General features: G+C 49.0%; 1 protein-coding gene across 1 annotated transcript in view; it reads left to right on the forward strand.

Moving 5' to 3' along the window:
• Positions 1-12,300: 12,300 nt before the first annotated feature.
• Positions 12,301-20,121, forward strand: part of Vax2 (ventral anterior homeobox 2) — a 30,711-nt gene continuing 22,890 nt past the window's right edge. The window contains exon 1 of the mRNA XM_074051007.1: positions 12,301-12,644. Within this exon, the coding sequence (XP_073907108.1) occupies positions 12,398-12,644 (247 nt within the window). The 5' untranslated portion in view covers positions 12,301-12,397. The remainder of the gene's footprint in view (positions 12,645-20,121) is intronic.

The following is a 20,121-nucleotide window of genomic DNA, read 5'->3' on the forward strand; positions in this document are numbered from 1 at the left end:
CATCTGAGAGGATACAATAAGAATAATTCAGCGTCATTTCTGTGATGTTCCTGCCAAGGGTATATGATCCTGAATCACAAAGAAACATCAGGCAAATTCACATTCTACATAATAACTGGCCATGAGAATCAAGCAATGACTGAAACAAGCTCACACACTGAAAGGGACTAAGGAGACACAGCAACCAAATGCAAAACATAATCTCCACTGCATCCTTTTGAGAATAAGGAATGTTTTCAGAACACTTCAAGACTTCATGAGGTCTGAGGAGACAACGATGATAGTATTAATTTTTCTGATTTTGATGCCTCCATTTTGATGAGGAATGAGTATGTCTTTGTTAGAAATACAAAACAAAAAACAAAAACAAAAAAACCATTCTATCAGTAACTTATGCTCACATAGGCCAGTAAGAGGGGTTCTTTTCTGTGTCAGGTTATTTAAAATAAAACAAAAACCATAATGTATTCAAAATAACTAGGCTATATTCCTTAAAAACATCTGTTAGAAAGACAAAGGCAAATCAATGAACTGTTTCCAGCTTAAAAAGACTAGCAAGGTCATGAAAACTAAATAACTAAATGCAATGAATAGTGGATTAAATTCTAAATCAGAAAAAAATAATAATATAAAGAACATTATTGAAACAATTGATGAAATTTGAATAAGGTCTGAAGACAATATCAAAACAATGCATCAATGTTAAATGTCTTGGTTTTGATCACCGCACTGTGGTGTGTAAGTGAAGGTTCTCCTTAGGAAAAGAAGCATGGTGACTGCAACTTATTCTCTAATGCTTCAATAATAATAATTTTATAAAAATGCCGAGAAGGAAAATGATAAATGAGCTACAACTAAAAGACAGGTATGCTAGCGTTCTTTCTGCTATTCTTACAACTTTTCCACACGTTTGAAATTATTTTAAAATAACATTTTAATTATATTAAATACAAAATGAAATATAAGACTCAATACTATGTACATGAATTAAAATTATATACACATAAAAATACGTGTTTGTGAGAACATACAACAAAGACAACACAATAAACACTACCTAGTGGTTTCTAAGAAGTGGGGGTAGGGAAGAGGAGAAGGGGCATGCTTAGGCTAAAGAGAATAAATACATAACACTTTATTTTCAGTACTGGGAATCCAACCCACTGTTTGGCCTCAAAGTACCCTTCCACTGAGCTACACCAGAGCCATGTCAAACTTCTGAGGAATAAATGGGATAGATGTATAAAGAGGGGCTTCAGATTTCACCTTTTTGCTTTGGTATTGTTTCCATTTTATGACATAAAATACATTCAAATGTTATTTAATATTTAAAGTAGAGAGAAAATGGTGAAATATCTATATACTTTATTCTAGACAAGTATTAAAGTGAGATAGAGCTACATCTGTTAAGAAGATCATAGCCCATGGTCAAGTCTGAGATAAAAAGTAATTTGCAGAGGAACCCAGGTAGTATGAATCATTGTTGCAAAAAACTTATAGAAGGTTTGTATAGGCAACATAGTTAACTACAAGCCATGCTGCTTTTGGAGGGAGGATTAAAGTGATGGACTTGTACACACTTCAGTCTAATTATTTTATGAGTTTGGGGTGACACTTAAAAAATTTTATTAGTATATATTAGTTGTAAAGAGGGGTTTCATTGCGACATTTATGTATGTGCTTACAATGCATCTTAATTAGATTCACCCCTTCCATCATTTTCCCTCATCCCCACTTCTACCTCTTCTTAGAACAATTTCAACAGGTTCATTGTTCAATTTTCATGCCCCTATGTAAAGTCCATCTACCATATTCGCCCACCTTTACCCTTTCTATTATGCTTCCCCTTCCCACTGGTACCTATCCCCAGACCAGACCTGTTTTACTTTCCTGTCCTTCGTTTTTTAACGTGTATATTGATTGGTCAAGGGGGGTTGCTTTGATATTTCACACGTGTACATCGTACCTAAATCGGATTAACCTCTTCCATTACTTACTGTTGCTCTATCTCCCTGGTCCCCTATTATTCAACAGCTTACAATAGATTTCGTTATACTAATTAATCATACAATACATGAGTATATTCTCATGGCAAAGTTTAAGTAATATATGCATTGCTTTTATGTCTTTATTACTGTCGCTAGTGTTTTTAAATAAGGAAATGTATATATTGTCATTATGCCTCTATTAAAATAATATAAATGCCCAATAATGAAATTGTGGTTTCCCAGTCCCTTGGCGGTAATGACGAGAGTCTCACCTTCCCAGATCCACCTGGAAATGTATGAGCCACTACAGTGTCCCTTTCCAAACCCTATAAGCTCCGAGACCTACTTGTGCGTGCCAAGATTCCTAAATCTGTCCTTAGTCCTTTGTTTCTACCTGACACTCCCCTGCCAGAAGCCGTCCAGGGTGGAGCAAGCGTCCCCTCCACCTAGACTTTCTCCAGGCTGGGAAAAGAACCTAGGCCCCCATGCTTCCCACTGCTTCCTCTTCCCTCTCCCTAGAAGACTCCCCACTTGGCCACAAAGGCTTGGGGACAGAGAAAGCGTTTCAAGACGGGGGCTGATTGTTTACATCTGGACTTCTCTGAGTTCTAGCCATGTCCAGCCTACGATTCCAAAATAAATGCCTGTGAACATTATTTTGGAAATCAGGTCGGCAATAAATTAGCAGTAATGAGAATGTTTCTATCCTTTTGAACTAGTGAGGAGTCTAAAGAAATAATCCTGCCCCGCCCCCCAAGAGAACGCTGTGTCCATGAAAATTTGGGTTTGTGCGCATTTTACTGCTGGAGAACTAAGAGCACAGGAATGTCTGACCTTGGAATGGTTAAGTAAACTACACAATAAATATAAAAGGGTATTAATCAGCAGTTGAAAAGAATATTTTAAGGATCATAGCACACGGCAAATATTTAGGTGTGACCTTAAGCAGAAAAGGCTGAGCACAAAAAGGCACATTTCACCCTAACTAAAACTATGCAAAATAAAGATGCACATATAAAAACGACTTAAAAAAAAGTCTTTGGGTGGGTAGTGGGACTTTTTCCTGCTTTTAATTCTATTATTATTGTTCTAGCCATACGAATAGTGTGTAAAGGTTACAAGCAGCATGGGTAGGACTCTCAACATTGTTTATAGGTTTTCGACAATCAAATGAAAGTATTTACACCCAGAGAAATGCATTTCTAACGGAGGAATTTCCAGCACCTTGACCGCTGAGTGGAAGCTGAGGGCTGGGATTGGCACTTCCAGGGTCTCTCAGAGCAAAGCCACAGCCACGGAGTCCACCTGCAAAAGGGGCAGGAAAGGGGCTGCTAGCCCACGACCCATCAACTCCGCAGCTATGACCCCAATCAGTTAAGCGGAGCCGAACGTCTGCTGGTTAAGTGAGGGGCGATCGGTCGCTTCCCCATTAGCAACCCTCAAGTCCTCACAAAGATCAACCCAGCCAGCCTACAAAATGGAAGGGTTCGGGAGAAATTTGAGGGGAAACAGCGTCACCACGGCCCTCGGCGGCGCTTTGTTTGTTTGAGTGGCGCGGAACCTCCGGGTTTCCGGCCCCGCCCCTTCTCACTACGCAGCCCCCTTTCCTGGAACCCCAGTTCTCGCGTCTTCGCCTCCTCGCACCCAGTTTTCGAGCCTTCTCCCGCTTCTCGCCTGGCCTCCTTCTCCCCAGTCCTTCCCTTCCTGTCCTCTTCACGCACGCGCTGCCCGCGTTACCATCTCCCCCAAAATGTGCAAACTTCGCCCCTGTGTAGAGGACTCTTTGGTTCTCCCAGGAAAATCAGCATCACCCAATTGCAGATGGGAGGCGTTTCTGGGAGACCTAGCTGCGCGTCTGAGAATCAGGATCCATTTCCCTAGGCGTCATGGGGGGAGGAAAAGCAAAAGGCGGAGGCGAGGGAAGCTGGAGGTAGGTATGGGAGGAAGAGAGGGAATGACGGAGTGCTGGGACGCTGGAGATGGCGACCGGGGCGGGGCCACCTCCACCCAAAGATCCAGAAGGCTCTCATCTACTTTTTGAGTTTTCTTAGATCTTCATCTGCTTTTTCAGGTTTTGTTTGTTTAAATCATTCACCAAGGCTGGCATTTCGGAGTGGAGCACGCACAGCATCCCGGAGTTTGTTCTCCTTGGATATCCAGGAGCCCTTTAAGAGAGAGAAAGAGAGAACTCACGCAATAGATGAATTTAAAAAAAAAAAAAAACATTCGGGGCTCTCCTTCGAGAAGAGCGTCTTTCCAGCGTTCCCTCTGTAGATGTGCAGGACGCACGGAATAGTGGGGAGTGGGTCTCGATTATATTTACGCAAATGGTGTCACAATCCCCAATTTGTTCCCCGAGACCACTAACTCCAGGAGGAGGGGAGAGGCTGACTCTTGGGAAGAAAATTCCTTTGCACTGCTTGGTGCATTTTGTTTGCCGAAGAAATGTTTTATTGTGCTAGAAAGAAAAAAAAAAGGGTGCTTTGGAAGAGGGGAGGAAATAGGACTAAAATTTAAAAGGAAAATGGGTGAACTGTTCTGCAGATAGGTACGCGCTCGCCGGGAGCTCGAACACATTCCTTGAAATTGTCGCAGACGCGCATCCGGATTCACCTCGCTGCCCGCTTATTCCTCTGGCCAAGGCCCAGAATGCGCGCTTTCCTTGTGCTGGGCGCCCCCAGAGGACACGGACTAAGCTCGGGAGCTGACTGAGCCCTCCGCGCGTTCGGAACACCGGCTGCTGGGTACAGCCTCCGGGCGATGAAAAGGCTACCCTGCGGTCCCCGCGCGGGCCGGGAACCCGCCTCTTCCGAGGACCTTGACCTCGCGCGGACCTGGTCACCACGTTTAGCTCTCCCTGACCTGTTTTTGAACCCACTAATCCCACCCCGAACTCTCGCCCCGCGCTAATTCCCGCTGACCCCGCGGCCCCACCGCCTCTCCCCGCTCCCGCGGCTTTGAAGTGCGGCGAGGGCTCCCTGCTTCTGAGCGCGGAAGTGGTCGGGTGCGCATCGCTCACCGCCGGGTGTCGCCCCCAACCCACGCTGGCACACTCTGCACTGAAGCAAACATTCTATTATCTTGCTGGTTCCTTTAGTTTCATTTAGTGTCTTTTTCATTAAGACACCCATCAGTCGCACAAAGATGATAGTCTTGGGTAACACATTAAGGTGGAGTGCTGTCACTGTCTCGATAGCCAGCAACGAGGGCATAGAAAGAGTAAGACAGGAAGGCGGCCGGCTGCCCCCAGCAAGCGCCAAGGCATGGCCGCCGAAGGCAGAAACCGCTGAAAAACAGCGGACAGTGTGACTTCATTTTTTTTAAGTTATGAATTAATGAGGTTTCTTTTGACCCATGATTCTGTTCCGAGGCTAAGGGGTTGCATCTCGAGGTGGCTTTTTTGGTACCGAGCATTGCATAGCATGGCAAGAGATTTGGAGTACACATATGTGTGCCTCTTCGTTCCTTTTTTTAAAGATCAGAGACAGAACAAGAATTTGGGGCTTCTAGGGATGGGGGCTGAAGGTCTATAGAGACGCTCGTCATTTTTATAACTCTTTAGGCTATCTGGAATTTTTCTCAGATGCATGTTTTCTTTTTTTAAAAAAATACAACTGATTAGTATTTGTAAGATTGATGAAATTGGTTCACACTACACACCCCACATACCTGCCCAAAATATGGACCTGCATGTTTGTTTGGAGTTGTTTGTTGGTTTTGTTTTGTAAACCAACAGAAAAGAACCAGTGTGCTTCTCTTCCTGCTACTAACAGAGCTGCCAATACTTCCAAAAAGCTCTTCGTTATAGGAAATTATTATCAAAGGCTACCAGCTGGCTGTGCATATCTGCATGAATCACCAGGTGGAGTGACCACACAGAATCAACCTCTGAGTTCCCCAGCCTTGACCTTATATGGGGTCCTACAGTCCAGGGCAAGGTTGGCCATCTCCAGTGATGTACACACTCCCACTATGGGGATTTAGGTCTGTTTCGCTCATGACTGTCCTCCAACCCCTGCAGACTCTCCAGCATATAATACAAGTTCAGTAGATATTTGTTAGACGAAGGATATTCCAAAGAGAAGACACAAATCTCTAGTGGCATCTGTGGTAAAGGAAGTGGCTCCTTGGGCTTACTTAGATCTAGAGTGGGCTTCAGCTAATGGCCACCATCTTCCAGTATTCCTTCCCATAGTAGCCCAACAGTCACCCTACACGGGCTGTCACAGGGCTCCTCCATCTTCCATTTTAGAAGTCCTTTCCCAGGGTCAAGACAAGGAGAATTCCTTTCTCCTCCCCCTCAGTCTTCAACTCCCTGCTTCACTCCACTCAACCTCTGGGTGACTCTCTCCCCAAACCCAGAAACAAACCAGACAACAGAGGGGCCTCAGGAGGCCTAGATAAGAGCTCCAGAGTGCAAGGAGGTCTCCAGAGATGGCAAGGTGAAAAGGGGACCCCAAAGCCAGAGTAATTGGATGAATGGATGCTAGAGATACTGCCTCCTCAGTTCCCAATCACCAAGCTCAGCCTGGATCTGCCTGTGAATGATGTTGATCACAAATGATCACTTCAGAGTTGGGGATACCAGAGAGGAATGGTTGGTGAACTTGAATGTACAATTTTCCTGTGGACAGACAAAGAGGGCAAAGTGAAGACAAAAAGGAGCCATGACTACATGGTAAGTCTTTGTAGGCAAACTGTCTGAGGCACGGGTAGTTACCTTTTGAAGGAAATGTGAGAAGAAATTGTCTCTGCAAACCCATTCTAACAGCGACATATGCTAGCCTCTAGGATCCTCTGCAAAGGTAGCCTGTGGAGCAGTCCAAGCAGTTCACTTCCAGCTCTCTCAAGCAGAAAATGCACAGGAAAGGTGGGGCTGTGACATCACCTGCCTCAAAACCCCTGCCCTTTGCTTCCCACTGGACTCTGTTTCCAGTTCTGCATCCTAGAGTTGTTCTTCCTTGGGGCTCAGGAAAGATCACTGGATTGGTGGGTGACTGGGCTGGGGATCGTAAACTGGGGAAAGGGTGGAGCCTGACTTCTGCCCCTGAAAGAAGCCAGACTAGAACTATAAACATGGAAAGCTCATCAGTGTCTGTGCCAGGTCCCAAAGGTGGGTGGTTGAAAACAGGGTTCCAATTTGGGTCTCACAGCTCACTATTCTCTCTGAGCACACAGCTCACTTTGGAGAGTCAGAGGTTAGACTAGACTGGCAGATTTGCTGTCTTGAGGCCTTGATTTCCAGTTGAGTTTCTCCTGTAGCCCCATCTTAGACAGACGCTAAGGCACAGAGGTCAAAGGCCAGGAATCTGTGCTCATAATCCTTGGCTGAACCCCTTGAACACACTCAAACAGCAACTAACCTCTTCATCCCTTCATCTGCCCTGGCCAGAGGAGAAGGGGGACCAACTGGTGCTATGGTGTTCTCTTGGCTTTGAGCCTGAAGTGATACAAGCTTAAATTTTCTTTCATCCAGCACCCACTATGTGCTAAGTACTAGATAAGTGCTTTACACAGATTAATTTATTCATAAAAATTCCTGAGGTTGGTTCTAATATTATTCCCATTTTATGGATGAGGCATAGAGAATGGATGTGCAACAGAGATGTTATACATAGTGCAGAGCCAGGATTTCAACCCAACCTAGCCAAGAGCCCTGACTGAGTTATTACTACAGATGTGGCAATTCTTACAAACTCAGCAGCCCTGAGTAAGGGGGCCCCTCCTCATCGGACAGAATTGGAAAGAAGATTTCCAGAAGGTGACTAATGACTCATAGCCATCTAATGACACTTTCCAGAGCCTCTCCAGTCTCCTCTAACTGGTCCCAAATAACTTCCCCTTCTGGCCAAGCTGCTAGCTGGACACCAAGAATCATCAAGCTATAAACTCACATAAAAGGTGGTAATAACTCAAATGTCCATAAATAATGGATAAATAAACAAACTGTGGTATAACCATACAATAATATTATTCAGCCTTAAAAAGGAATGAAGTACTGATACATGCTATAATATGAATGAACCTTGAAACATGGTAAGTGAAAGAAGCCAGGCACAAATACCACATATTGTATGATTCCATTTATATGAAAGGTCCAGAACAGACAAATTCATAGAGCCAGAAAGATTGATGACTGCTCAGGGCTCAAAGGGATGGGAAATTAAGGTCATGATTATGCCCTAAAATTGTTGGTGATAGTTGCACATATCTGGAAGTATACTAAAACTACCACACTGTGCACTTTAAATGGGTAGATGGAAGGGCAGGGATATAGCTCAGTGGTAGAACTACATCCTAGCATGTAGGCCTAGGATGCTCGAAGCCTTGGGTTCAGTTCCTGGCACTGCAAATAAATAAATAAATAAATGGGTGAACTGTATGAAATGTGAATTATATCACAATAAACCTGTTACCAAAATAAAAACAAAGCAACACTCACATCTTGCAGGACCTGAGGCCATCGCTCAGTCATGACAAACCCAGCCGAGCCATGACAGCTCAGCTCTGACAACATCCTCACAGTCTAAGTTTCCTTCTGTCTCTGCAGAGCCCACAGCTCCCCTAAATTCTCCAGTTGATTTACTACTATGCAATGAAGGTAGAGGACACCTCCCCTTCCTTAAACCTCTCTGTCCCTGGGTTAAGGCCAAAACCAAGGAGGATGCCGCCTGCTCCATTCCTGCCTGGTTGACACCTGGAGGGTTTTCTCAGAACTCACCAGTCAGCTACTGACATTACAGTTGACTCTGCAGAAAGGTACTGGGTAGTGCTAGAGGACCCAGATTAAGCTATGTCTTCCACTCACCTACACATACACCTCTTGGTACCTTAGTATCAGGCCAGTCTCCATATCCTAGAGAGGACTGGCTCTGGGTTGCTGCGGGAGGGTGCTGTTTGTCCACAGGTACCCCCTGAGGCTGGGAAAGGGAAGTCCATCCCATCTATTGATGGGCCAAAAGTGGAAGGAAATTGGATGGGACTGGGGGTTCTCCAAATGACCAGAACAGGCTCTCACCCTGAAAAAGAGGCAAGAATTGGAGGGTGGCTGGTGGTGCTGAGTAAGTGAAGCCAGAGAGGATGGTTGCTTTCCCCTTTAAGCTGACCCTTAAACAAATGCCCAAGAAATCTAAATCTAAGGGATCTCTGAGTGTCATTGGGAGCAGGGGAGCCCTTCCCTGACTACTCTTTCCCCATTCCTCCCACTGAGAGTGGAAGATGTGCCCTATCCTGAATGGGAATACCTAGTGGCAGTGCAAACACAGCAGCTGACTGGGCCCTGGAACTGGCTCATCCAGCAAGGGGGAAGCCCACTTACTTTCTCCAACTGATGGAGATTGTGGTACCTAGCATCCAGCTGGGCCTCCTGCTACCATGCTCCTGGGAACCCAGGAAGGGCAGGCCCTGGGACACCTGTGATTTGTCTGTGCTGGAGCAGAGGCAGGACCAGAGTTTAGAGACCATCACCCTGCCCCCATCTGCTGTTATTCCCTTCCCAATCACCACATTCAGGTTCCTCCTTACATTTCAAAAACAAAGCAGGAGGTACTGAGGCATAGGAAATCCTTTCTGGATCCCTAGGGTCTTGACCAGGTTGGGATGTCAGTGAGGCCACAGGCAGAGACTGCCCAAGTAGATGGTAGAGACTATAGGACAGTGGCCCTCTGGTTCCATTTGCTGGATGAAGAATCCCATTCCAGTGAATTCGCTCCAGCTGGGCTTACTAGCAGCCAGCTCGGAGTCCCTTTTATGGGGCTGCAAGAGGGTCCCCCGGAGCCAATCAGTGCCCTATACATTCAGAAGAGGCCGACACCACTCCATCAACACCCACCACCACCACCACTCCTGCATGTCCTCGCTAAGTGGCAGTACCCAGGCACAAGTGCACCCAGCCTTTCTTACCCAGTACCAGCAAGAGGTAGCTAGACAGGATGCGGCAGTTTTTCAAAATGGAAGAACGCGCGAGTGGGAGCTCAGTGACCCTGCATAGTCATTCTCCCAGAAAGGGAACTGGACCAGACCGACAGCGTGCTCAGAAAACACGGAGGGATCCAGGGATCTGGAGTGCGAAGCTTAAGTTTAAGCAGCTACCCAAACTCTCACCTCAGTCCCAGCTGGGCCAGGGCCGGAGACCCAGTCCCACCTCCACCCCCACACGCACTCACTGCGCAGAAGTCCTGACTTCATAACTTCATTCCTGTGCGCACAGGTATGGAGGCTGTCATCCTTCTGCCTTGGTCCACCAAGAAAAGAGCCAAAGCTTCTGCTGAGGTCAAATCCCACATGGAGAAGACAACGTGGGAAAAAGACAATAAAGAACTCAGGTAAAAAAGAACACTGGAAACTCCTCAGAGTCAACATGAGCTGGCCTTGCTGGGTTCTCCCACAACCAGCGACTGGCAGAGATCCTAAACCTTCCAGGTCCTGGATCCTTGCGGGACTCTGCAGATGTCATCAGCCTCTTCCCTGGAAGAATGGCTTCACTCATCTGCCGTGTGTGTCTGAAGCCCAACCAAGGACCCTGAAGAGGATACTGGAATGAAGACCTCTTACTGGCACAGAAGGATGCCATTAGTGAAATGAAAAATGAAAACAAACAGGACCCTTCAGGGTCCAGCAGGTGCTGTTCCATTTTTGTTTGAACAGAAACCTGAACCTTTGGTAGGGCCTGGGGAATCTCAAGGGATGGGAAGGTTGAGTTCAGTGTTTGCTTCTGCATGTATTTCTCTATACTAGACCATCTTACTTGAATGATAGAAGTAAACTTGAGAGCCAGACACAAGAAAAACTCAAGTGAAGAATGGAGGTGGCCAGTAGAGGGGTGACCAGTATCCTACTTGGGGGGATGGCAGTGGCCTCCTGTGGGGGTCACTGGGGAGTTTGGCTGCCCTCCAGGGTCCACTGCAGGGCTCCTCCACACTTAGCAAGGATCCTTAGCAAGGATCTCTCCTGTTAAGCTCAGATCCCACTGGGTCACACTTTCCTCAGGACCTTTCTTACCTGTCCTCCCTACATAGGCTGCACTCCAACAGACTGGTTCTTGCTGGTGCCAAAAACTCTACAGTTAGTTCATGCTGCTCTCCTCTGTGCACCGACTAGCACCTTGAGCACAATCCCTCCTCTCTAGTCACCCACTCAATCCCTTTGTGGCTGTGTTCCCTCTCTCTCTCCCTCCCTTCCTTCTTTCCTTCCTTTCTTCCTTCTTCCCTGCCCCCTTTTTCTTTGCACACATACCTTCCCTCTCAATCCTCCCAAGCCTCTTTAAAGCTGAGTCAAAGAAAGGGCAGTCACTCCTGGCACCTCCTGATTCTGTATATGTAGAAGCTAGATACTACAAAAAGTGCTGCCAATGAGGAGGCTTCCAGGTGGCTGCTCTCTACTCCAGGGACCCTTACAGCTCAGCTTCTTACAGCCCGACCCTGCCCAGCTTCCAGACTCATTCACCTAGGCCATTTTGCCTCTTGCATCCCAGCAGGAGCGGGTGGAGGGGGCGATCCGAGATTGGGGGGGGGGCGGGAGAGAGAGAGAGAAGAGAGAGAGAAACCCAAGAAAATGCCCGAGTTCTATGCGGGTTTGTAGGTGCCGCCCAATTATGGCCTCAGCGCTGCAGCAAAACCCAAGGCCTTACTCTGGACCCTGCTGTCTGTCAGGTTATCAGTTCCATGTCCTCCCCACCCCCGGACCCCCCGCACGCACCCCGCTAGAGCCAGTCCGTTGGTGTCCTTGCCTCACTCTCCAAGGCTCATTTACCCTACTCTCGGTCTTGGTCTCCCGGTAGGACCATGAGAGGCTTATGTTCAGTGTTCATGAGAGTGGGTGTGGGTATGAACCCGGAGAGTGGTGCACTGAACCCCAGGCCGCAGCACAGTTTCCATCCCACTCCCGCGAAGCGCCTGAGCAAGGCCAACCTCCTGTTTCTGTGCACAGTCTCGCCAGGGTCGCCTTCTTCGTGCACTCTGATTATTGATCCAGCTGAACCAGTAGGAGCGCCGAGCTGCGCTTCCCTGGGGATGGAGGGGGTGGGGAGATGGGTAGGCTACGGTGATGGTGAGGGGAGGGGAGATTGATAAACATTAAGAGATGGTTGTAGGGCGCTATTCAGTACCCCGGAGCTGCCCCAGACTCTCCCTGCCAAGCATCTAAGTTAGGCCGAACTAGCGGTGGGTGGGGACACCGCCTGCTCCACCTCCTCCCTCTACCCTTCAGCTAGGCGCAGAGCCCTTGTGCGAATGCCAGAGTCGGAGAATCCTGACTCCTGCCCAATCAGCAGGGAGGGGAGGAGCAGCCGGGAGGGGGCGGGAAGAGGAGTCGGGTAGCTGGTGAGAGGGGCTGGTGAGAGGGGCTGGGAGCCGCCAGCTTGGCCAGCCCAAGCTGGCTAGGCTGCGACGAAGGCGGCAGTGGCGGCCGGAATGGGCGATGGGGACGCCGAACGCGACCGCCGCCCCGCGCGCCGGGCGGAGTCTGGTGGCGGCAGTGGGCGCAACGGGGACATAGGCGGAGCGGAGGACTTTCGAGCTAATGCTGGTGGCCGAAGCCCAAGGGAGGTTGCCGGGACCTCGGCCTCCAGCCCCGCAGGTTCCAGGGAGAGCGGTGCGGACAGTGATGGGCAGCCTGGGCCCGGCGAGGCGGACCACTGCCGCCGCATCCTGGTACGAGGTAAGGGGACAGCCGGCGGCTCTGGCCAGTGGGCCCCCATGTGGCCCCTACTGGGGCCTCCGACTTTCCTGCAGCCCCTACCTCTCAATTCGTATATTCGTTCATTCATCATTCCGCCGTTCGTTCAGAAAATATTATTTTGAGTGTCTATTGTGTGCTGGACACTGAGCTGAGTGCAGGGGACAAAGCAACGTATGGAAGAAGTCCCCGTTCCTCCACGTTACAGTTCTCTTCCTCTTGGGTCTGTCCCCTCTCCCTAGGCCCATCTGGATTGGTTACTGTCAGTAGGGACAGAAATGGATTTGGGGAAGTAGGATGCTGGTCCCTGCCTTGCGCCTCTCAGGGTAAGGGCGGAGAAAAGCGTCACGCGCGCTCTGCAAGAACAGGATGTGGAAAGACCAGAGTGGGCAACAGCTGAAGAAGGCCTGGGCTCCCCTCGGTGGCCCGAGCGCTTCCCCGCCTCCTGCCCAGCATTGTTTCCGATCCCCAGCAACCGGGATCTGCACCAGATGCTCCCGGAAGCGGGCACCGGTAGCGGAGAGTGGCGTGCGCGTTACTCAGTAGCCTGTGCTTTACTGCTCCAGTTTCCACTTTCTCGCGCCGCCTGGGCCCAAGCTGGCTCTTGGCGCCGCCTTCCCCTGGCCTGGACTTTTGCGTTATTCACTTTCTCCCTTGCCCCTCGCCCTTTTTCCAAGCCATTTCTCGGCGCTGCACCCTCCCAGCCAGCACTCTTCCTGCAAACACACCTAGAGGCCGAGACTCCCAGCCCTCCCCCCACCCCCCCATCCCACCCCCAACGCCGGTCTCCCGCAATGCTGCGGGCTCCGCTTTTACTCGTTCTGGGCCTCGCCAACTAGATGGAAGGAAAGGAGTCTTCGGGGTCCTGCCCTCAGGCCGTTTCCAAGCCTCTACTAAATCCTGTTGTGCCCCGCCATCCCAGAGCCTGCGTTCGCGGGTAACGGTTCACAGCTCCCCGCGGCTGCTTCTTTGGCTTACTCTTCCTGCCCTTGCTGCTACTTCCCAGCCTCTTCTTTGAGCCCATCCTGCAAGCTACCGGGCCTCTGGAGGCCATCGGCCAGAGCTGAGTTTCCTTGTCTTGCCTGGGGATCCTGAGTTTATCTGAGCTGAGCTCTGGAAAACCTTGGCCGATCAGGTACAACTTCCCTACAGACGCTCTGAGCATCTCCGGGGGTGGGAGACAGGGCTAACACAGAGCGTGGAGGCAACCCAACATGAAGGAGAGAAATAACTGTCTTGAACATAGACACAGGGATCCTGGCTTGGCAAACATTTCTGGCACCAGGCATGGTCACCAGGAGGTTGAGTGGCTACTGCTGCTCTTGGGACAGACTTAGGTCAAGATAATTACACCACCAGGAATTACAGCAGGTGTGTGGACCTGGAATTAAATTAGGGCTGTTCTGGGTGTAAGGGGTGAGCAGCTAGTTTGGTTTCATTAAGGAAATCGGTTGATAAGACCTCAAGTCACTGCCACTGATGCTCAAGTCACAGCACACCCCATCTAAGGATGGGCATTTCCTTCTGCCAGGAGAGCTATGGGTTCTGAGCTAATGGTTTCTCACCTACCATCCCATCCATTCTATTAACCTTTATATAGAAAAAAATACTTTTTTGTGTTCAAATGTCAATGAAATAGTCTCCAGGTATAGACTCTAAGAAGGTGGGAGTCAAAAGTGACCTTCCACCCTATGGGATGGGGCCACCCAAGCCAGGCAGATGTGTGCATCCCCATTTGTAGGGCAGCCTGTCTGCATCTTTAGAGGCGTACTTTTATAAAAGTACGTATACGTTGCAAAGCTGTTACATTTGTAAAATACAAGGGAAATATTAGATATAAAGCACAGAGGACAAATGTATGCACCTAACAGAAATGAGAGGCAAATTGAGCCTTCATAAATCCCTCTGCCCTCCCCCATTTAATGACAACGAGGTTATTACAAGCCTGAAATGCCCAGGATGTCATTTAACACTAATCCCTCCTGGTCAGGATCACCTGTGTCAGTCACTCACAGCTCCACCATGGCTCAGGGTGGAGGCTTTGATAAATGAAACAAGCCTGGCACTGGTGGAGGAAACTGTGCAGTATCTTGGCCCCAGAATGAATGTCCCTCCCACAGGCCCTAGGTATATTTTGCCCTTGACCACTGAGGACTCCCAAAGTACTTTGGAAGGAAACCATTAAAGAGTGGGAGGCGATTGCCTTTTCAGCCCTGGTTGCTGTTGAGGGTAGCCTCCACCCCCCCCAAAAAAGGGCCCCACTTCCCTTGGATCTTTCCAGCTTCCTTTTCCTTCTGCATTCCCCTGCCTGAGGATCACCCCCCCATCCCCACCCCACCCCCACCCCACCACCCCACCCCTGTTGCAAGTCTGTTGAGGGAGTCATTTGGCACCAGGAAGTAGGACATCTTGGGCAGTTGGTTTAGAATACTGGTCTTCAGCCCCTTGAATCTGAACCAGTTCCTTTGTCTCCGGGTCTATTTCCTCATCTGTACTAGGCGTGCCAAGGATGTGAGGTACTGTCTTTAAAAAACCGAGAGAGATTTCCATAAATATTTGTTGATGGAAAGAAGGGGATGGCCCTGAAGTGACCCACAAACCATTTCTAGTGTGGGGGGCAATAGGACTCTGTGCTCAGAGGCCTCTTCCAACTCACTGTCCCCCTCCCCCTCCAAAACTAAGATTTACTGCAAATTGACCAGCCCAAGGTCAGGAACTGGCGGCGGCGGGGTGGGGGGGAGGGGTTGGGGGGTAGTGAATCAGCTCCACCTTGCAGACAAAACAGGTGCGGCCCTCCCTAGTCCCCTTGGTGGACCCTGCTTGGCCTCCAGCTGGCTCTGCCATATAGAGTAGGGACCAAGAGAGGCAACGGTTCTGTCCACCCTGCCTCAAATGGAGGCTGCTTCATGCCAATGAGATTTCTGTGTGGCGCACACCCCACCCCACACAGTGAGGTTTCCTCCTGGACCCCATAGCCTCTTAGGCCGGCCCCGCAATGTGCTTGGCCTTTGGCGGGTGAAGAATGGAGATGGAAAGATCCTTTTGTTTCGTAATGGAAAGAGTAGGACAACGCATGGGCAGGAGCAAGCCTTCCACGCCTCACACGCAGTGGCCAGCCGTGCGCTTGCCTTTTCGGTGGAGCCGGGATTCTGGCAGGCAAAAGACTTGGGACAGTAAAACTCAAAACTCCCTGCAACTTCTCAAACCACGCTGACGCCCATTTACGCAGATGCGCCTACCTGCTTCCCAGATTAATCAGAAGTGAATTCAAACAACCTTGAAAGATCTGAAAATGCTCATGGCTCCAATACCTGCTCACCCAAAGCCGTCCCTTCGCAGTTAGACGCAGTCCCGGCAGGGATCTCAAAACCCTATTCAACGCGTACCTTCCTTCCGCACCCCTTGGTCTGGAAGCGGGGGAGTAACAGCAGGATTCCTCGGAGAAATGATACGCATCCATCCATCCATCAGCGAAAATGCTCTCACGCGGGAACTGGGACGCATGGTCCCAGTGGTAGGAGGTGGGGGTGGGGCACGCGAAGCCCCGGCCTCGGGCTTGGGCTTTGCGATTCCAGCTATAGGTGTATTGGAAGGAAGAGAAATTGACTTTAGCGGGAGAATCTGAAATTGGCCGGGTCCCGCGTCCCAGATGCACATACACAGAGCACAATGGCGTGCAACCCGCGGGGTCTGCCTCCCACCGAAGACTCCGAAAGCGCCACTCAAGAGGCCCTGGCTTCAGAGGGTCTGGCTAGGAGCTGACTGCGGGGACAGATGTCCCCCCCTCCCCTTATCTCCTCTGCCCCGTCAAAGCCGGGTCTGGGCTCAGCGCAGTGTCCTCTGGATTTCCACTCGAATTTCCGGCCGGCCAGCCACTGGGCCATTGGCCAGGCTCTAGGCCTAGCCTTGTGCAGCAGGCGTTTTGGCAACAAAGATGGGGCCAGTGGTGTACTAGAATGCGCGCTAGACTGCCAGTTCCAGCTCTGGGGCCTCTAGGGACAGCGGAAACTTTCTGTTTGCATCTGAGTCTCCAGGGATCCCATAAACTATATTCAGAGATCCAGCCCCTCAACCCCGCGGGTGTTGACAGGTTTAAAGGGTTCATACGGTTACTTTGGGAATTTTATGTTTGGGGTTTTTTGTTTGTTTGTTTTGGGTTTTTGTTTGTGTGCGTGTGCGTGTTTTTCCTTCCCTGACACAGGGCTTTGCTATGTAGCCCAGTCTCCCTTTGAATTCTCCATCCTCCTGCCTCAGCCTCCCAAGTGTTGGGATTGCAGATGTGCACCACCACACGTGGCTCTGTTTTAATTTTTATTGTTTAATTTTAGTGTTTGTGGAGCATGTTGGGTTTCTTTGTTTTATTTTTGGAGTCTTTGTTTATATTTTTTCTCCTTTTGCTTTGTTTGGGCAGGGAACCCACATTCTCATAGCAGGCCTAGGTCCTGTCTCTTGGATCATTATTTTCCCCTTTATGCACACACCGCCTGCTCCCACCCTCCCAACACCCCTCAAGAAAACTAAAGGCAAATGCTGGTTGTGTCTCCTCCGCCCAGCCTTCATTTTAAGTGAACTGTGTTTGGAGGGGTGTTAAATGACTCCTTCCTTTCACAGTATTTCTGTCTTAACGGACACCTGCGCGGGTGGAATCCCCACTGCACCCCTCTCCACCCCCACCACAACGCACACATACACACTTATATCCACAAGGGCCAACCCCCAGGTAGCGCCAGGTGACTCTGCCGGGTATGGAGGACAAAACCTCAGGAAACTGAGACAGTGAGTGGGTACTTGGGGCTGGTGAGAAGCGGGGAGAAGCGGGGAGAATGCTGCGGCGTGCTTCCAGGGATGGTCTCCGCACCAGACTCAAGTCTTGGCTTTTTTGCGTACCATCTATATGGGCGTAGGCCCGACGCCATTTCCTCCATTACCTCCTAGTACAAGCCCCCTCCCCATTGGATAGATTTCTTTGATTCTATTTTAACTTGGGGAGGGGGGTGAGGAATTAACCTTATGAAGTTTGCCTTCTATTTGCTTAATATAAAATAACGATTGACCTTACTCTCCTTGGAGAGCCAGTAACCAGGTCTCTGACTGTGCATCTCCCAGGTTCTGTACCCCAGATGCTCTGATAGAGGACACAGAGGCCTGCCAGGAATCCCCCGGGATCCGGGATACCCTACTCTGTCTGCCTCATCCCTCCTCTCATCCCGGAAGGCCATTAGGAGCCTCCTGTATTCTCCCATTCCTGGAGGACGCCTAGTGTGTCCTAATGGGATGGGTTGCGGTGGCGGCGGCAGGAGGCGATCTGTCCTATAAAACTAAGCGTGGGCGCTGTATTTGGAAGGGGAGGGGAGGACGTTGAAAGGCCCTAGTGGGAGCCTGGGACTCTTTGCCTTCACTTGTTCCTTGACTCATTCTGCAAGCATAAATGTGCACCTACTGTGTGCCAAACTGATTCCAGCGGGGGCGGCCCGCACGCAGCTGCAGCTTCCCAGCTGGGGAGATCCCAGCTTGGAGGCCAAGGGTGCCCTGAGCCAGGTTCCTTTTCTGCCACGCGCGAACCAAGTAGCAGGTGGACATCAGGTCCACTCGATCTCTACCCCCCTTTTTTTTTTGCGGTAATGAGGGACTACACCTTGAGCCACTCCAATACCCCCCTCCCCCCAGATAGAGTCTCGCAAACACTTTGCCTGGGCTGGCTTTGAACCTCGATCCTCCTGCTCTCTGCCTCTTGAAGATCTAGGATTACAGGAGCTAGCCAGCAGCGCCCGGCTACAGATGTGTTTTTAGCACGCCGTAGGCATTCAAATATTTTCGAATAAATGAAAGGAGACAAAATCGTCAGCAGCACTTATTTCCCAAGATATGAGGCGCCACCCGCCCCCAAGAACATATGTTCTGAGGTTACCTTTTTTAAATGACGATCGTGAAAGCGCACAATGTAATTGTTAAAATATAAAGTTGACAACACCTTATTTTAAATCATTCTATTGTGCAATTTGCAGGTTTGGGAACCACTGAACAACAAACCTGAAAGTATTAACCTTTTAAAAATTATTTTCTCTAGCTCACAAGACAGGGAAGGCGGCTTAGAGACCGGTGCTGCTGGAGAGCGAGGTGCTGGAGGCTCACCGCCACTGGGGGTGGGATTTTTCCGGGAAACTGGCCAGAAGCGCAAGAAACCCCAGATAAACGCGCGCCCCAGCCCCTCCAAGTCACACGCCACGCGACGGAGGGCACAGTCTCTCTGGGTTGTGCTGGAAGTCTTGGTCCCTCCAGGCGGAGCCAGGTTGGGACAGCTGACCATCACCCCACCCCACCCCCGCCCCCGCCACAGAGGTCCAGCTGCGCTTATAGTGTAAACAAGTAGAGGATTCAAATTCAAGAAGGAATATGAGCTCCATACAAAGACAAAACCGTAAGCAGGATAAGACCTCCAGAAAGAGCCACTGTCCCTCGTGTCCTTCCAGGCAAAAACAGAATCGTGTTATACAGTCTGTTTTTGCAACTACCTTTTAATTTTTTTTAATTCTTCAGTGGGCATCTTCGGTTCAACCAGTTCATGGCGTTAAGTATGGCTTTGGCTGGGGAAAGCCTAATTCCCTGAACCTTGCAGTTGCTTTTCTTTAATATACACATGGTGAAATGAACTCTCAAGGCAAGAGGCTGTCTTTGTGCCATTTTTTAATGTTTCCGTGAAACAAATTTCTATCAGTGTAACTCTTGTTTCCAAATGTTTATTAACACAATTTTAACAATATTTTCATTTAATTGTAAAGTAGGTAGCCAGTTCATCAAGTTTTTTCATGCATACATCAAAACTTGTTTTTAACTACAAAATGAAAAACCTCTCCTATCCCTGTCCCCAGTCGCCCAATTCCCCTGCATGTTCAAAAGCAGCCATTTTTATTGTTTTCTACAAAGACCTTCCAGATCATTTTTATGCTTTGCAAGTCAGTGCAGCTATACTGTTTTCCTTCTGTTACATCTTGCTTGGCATATGAAGAACCTCCTGTTTTTTAGTTTGTTTTTTTTACAGATGCATGGTATTCCTTTTAGATGCTGGCTGGACCATAATGGCTGTTGTCACTGGTGCCCCATTGGAGAACATTTAGATTTTAAATCTGTTGCTGTTATATATAATGCTGCAGTAAATCAGCTTGTTCTTTGGTTATTTCCACGTGAATGGGCATATCTGTCAGAGAGTTCCTAAAATGGGTTACTGGGTCAAAGGATATCTGTGTTTATAATTTGGAAGACAATGTAAAATTGTCCTCCATCAGATGTTAGCAATTCATACTCTTACCTGGAATGCCAGAAAGAGATTGTTTCTCCAAATCTTGCCAGCATAATTCACACATTACATGTGACAACTACTAACAAATTATTCTGTGGAAAAAAAGTTTAGTAGTTTATACCCTTCCTTTGCCCTCTCCCTACATTGAGCATTATGAATCTT

The sequence above is a fragment of the Castor canadensis genome, chromosome 12 (genome assembly GCF_047511655.1).
Source record: "Castor canadensis chromosome 12, mCasCan1.hap1v2, whole genome shotgun sequence".
Taxonomy (NCBI): domain Eukaryota; kingdom Metazoa; phylum Chordata; class Mammalia; order Rodentia; family Castoridae; genus Castor; species Castor canadensis.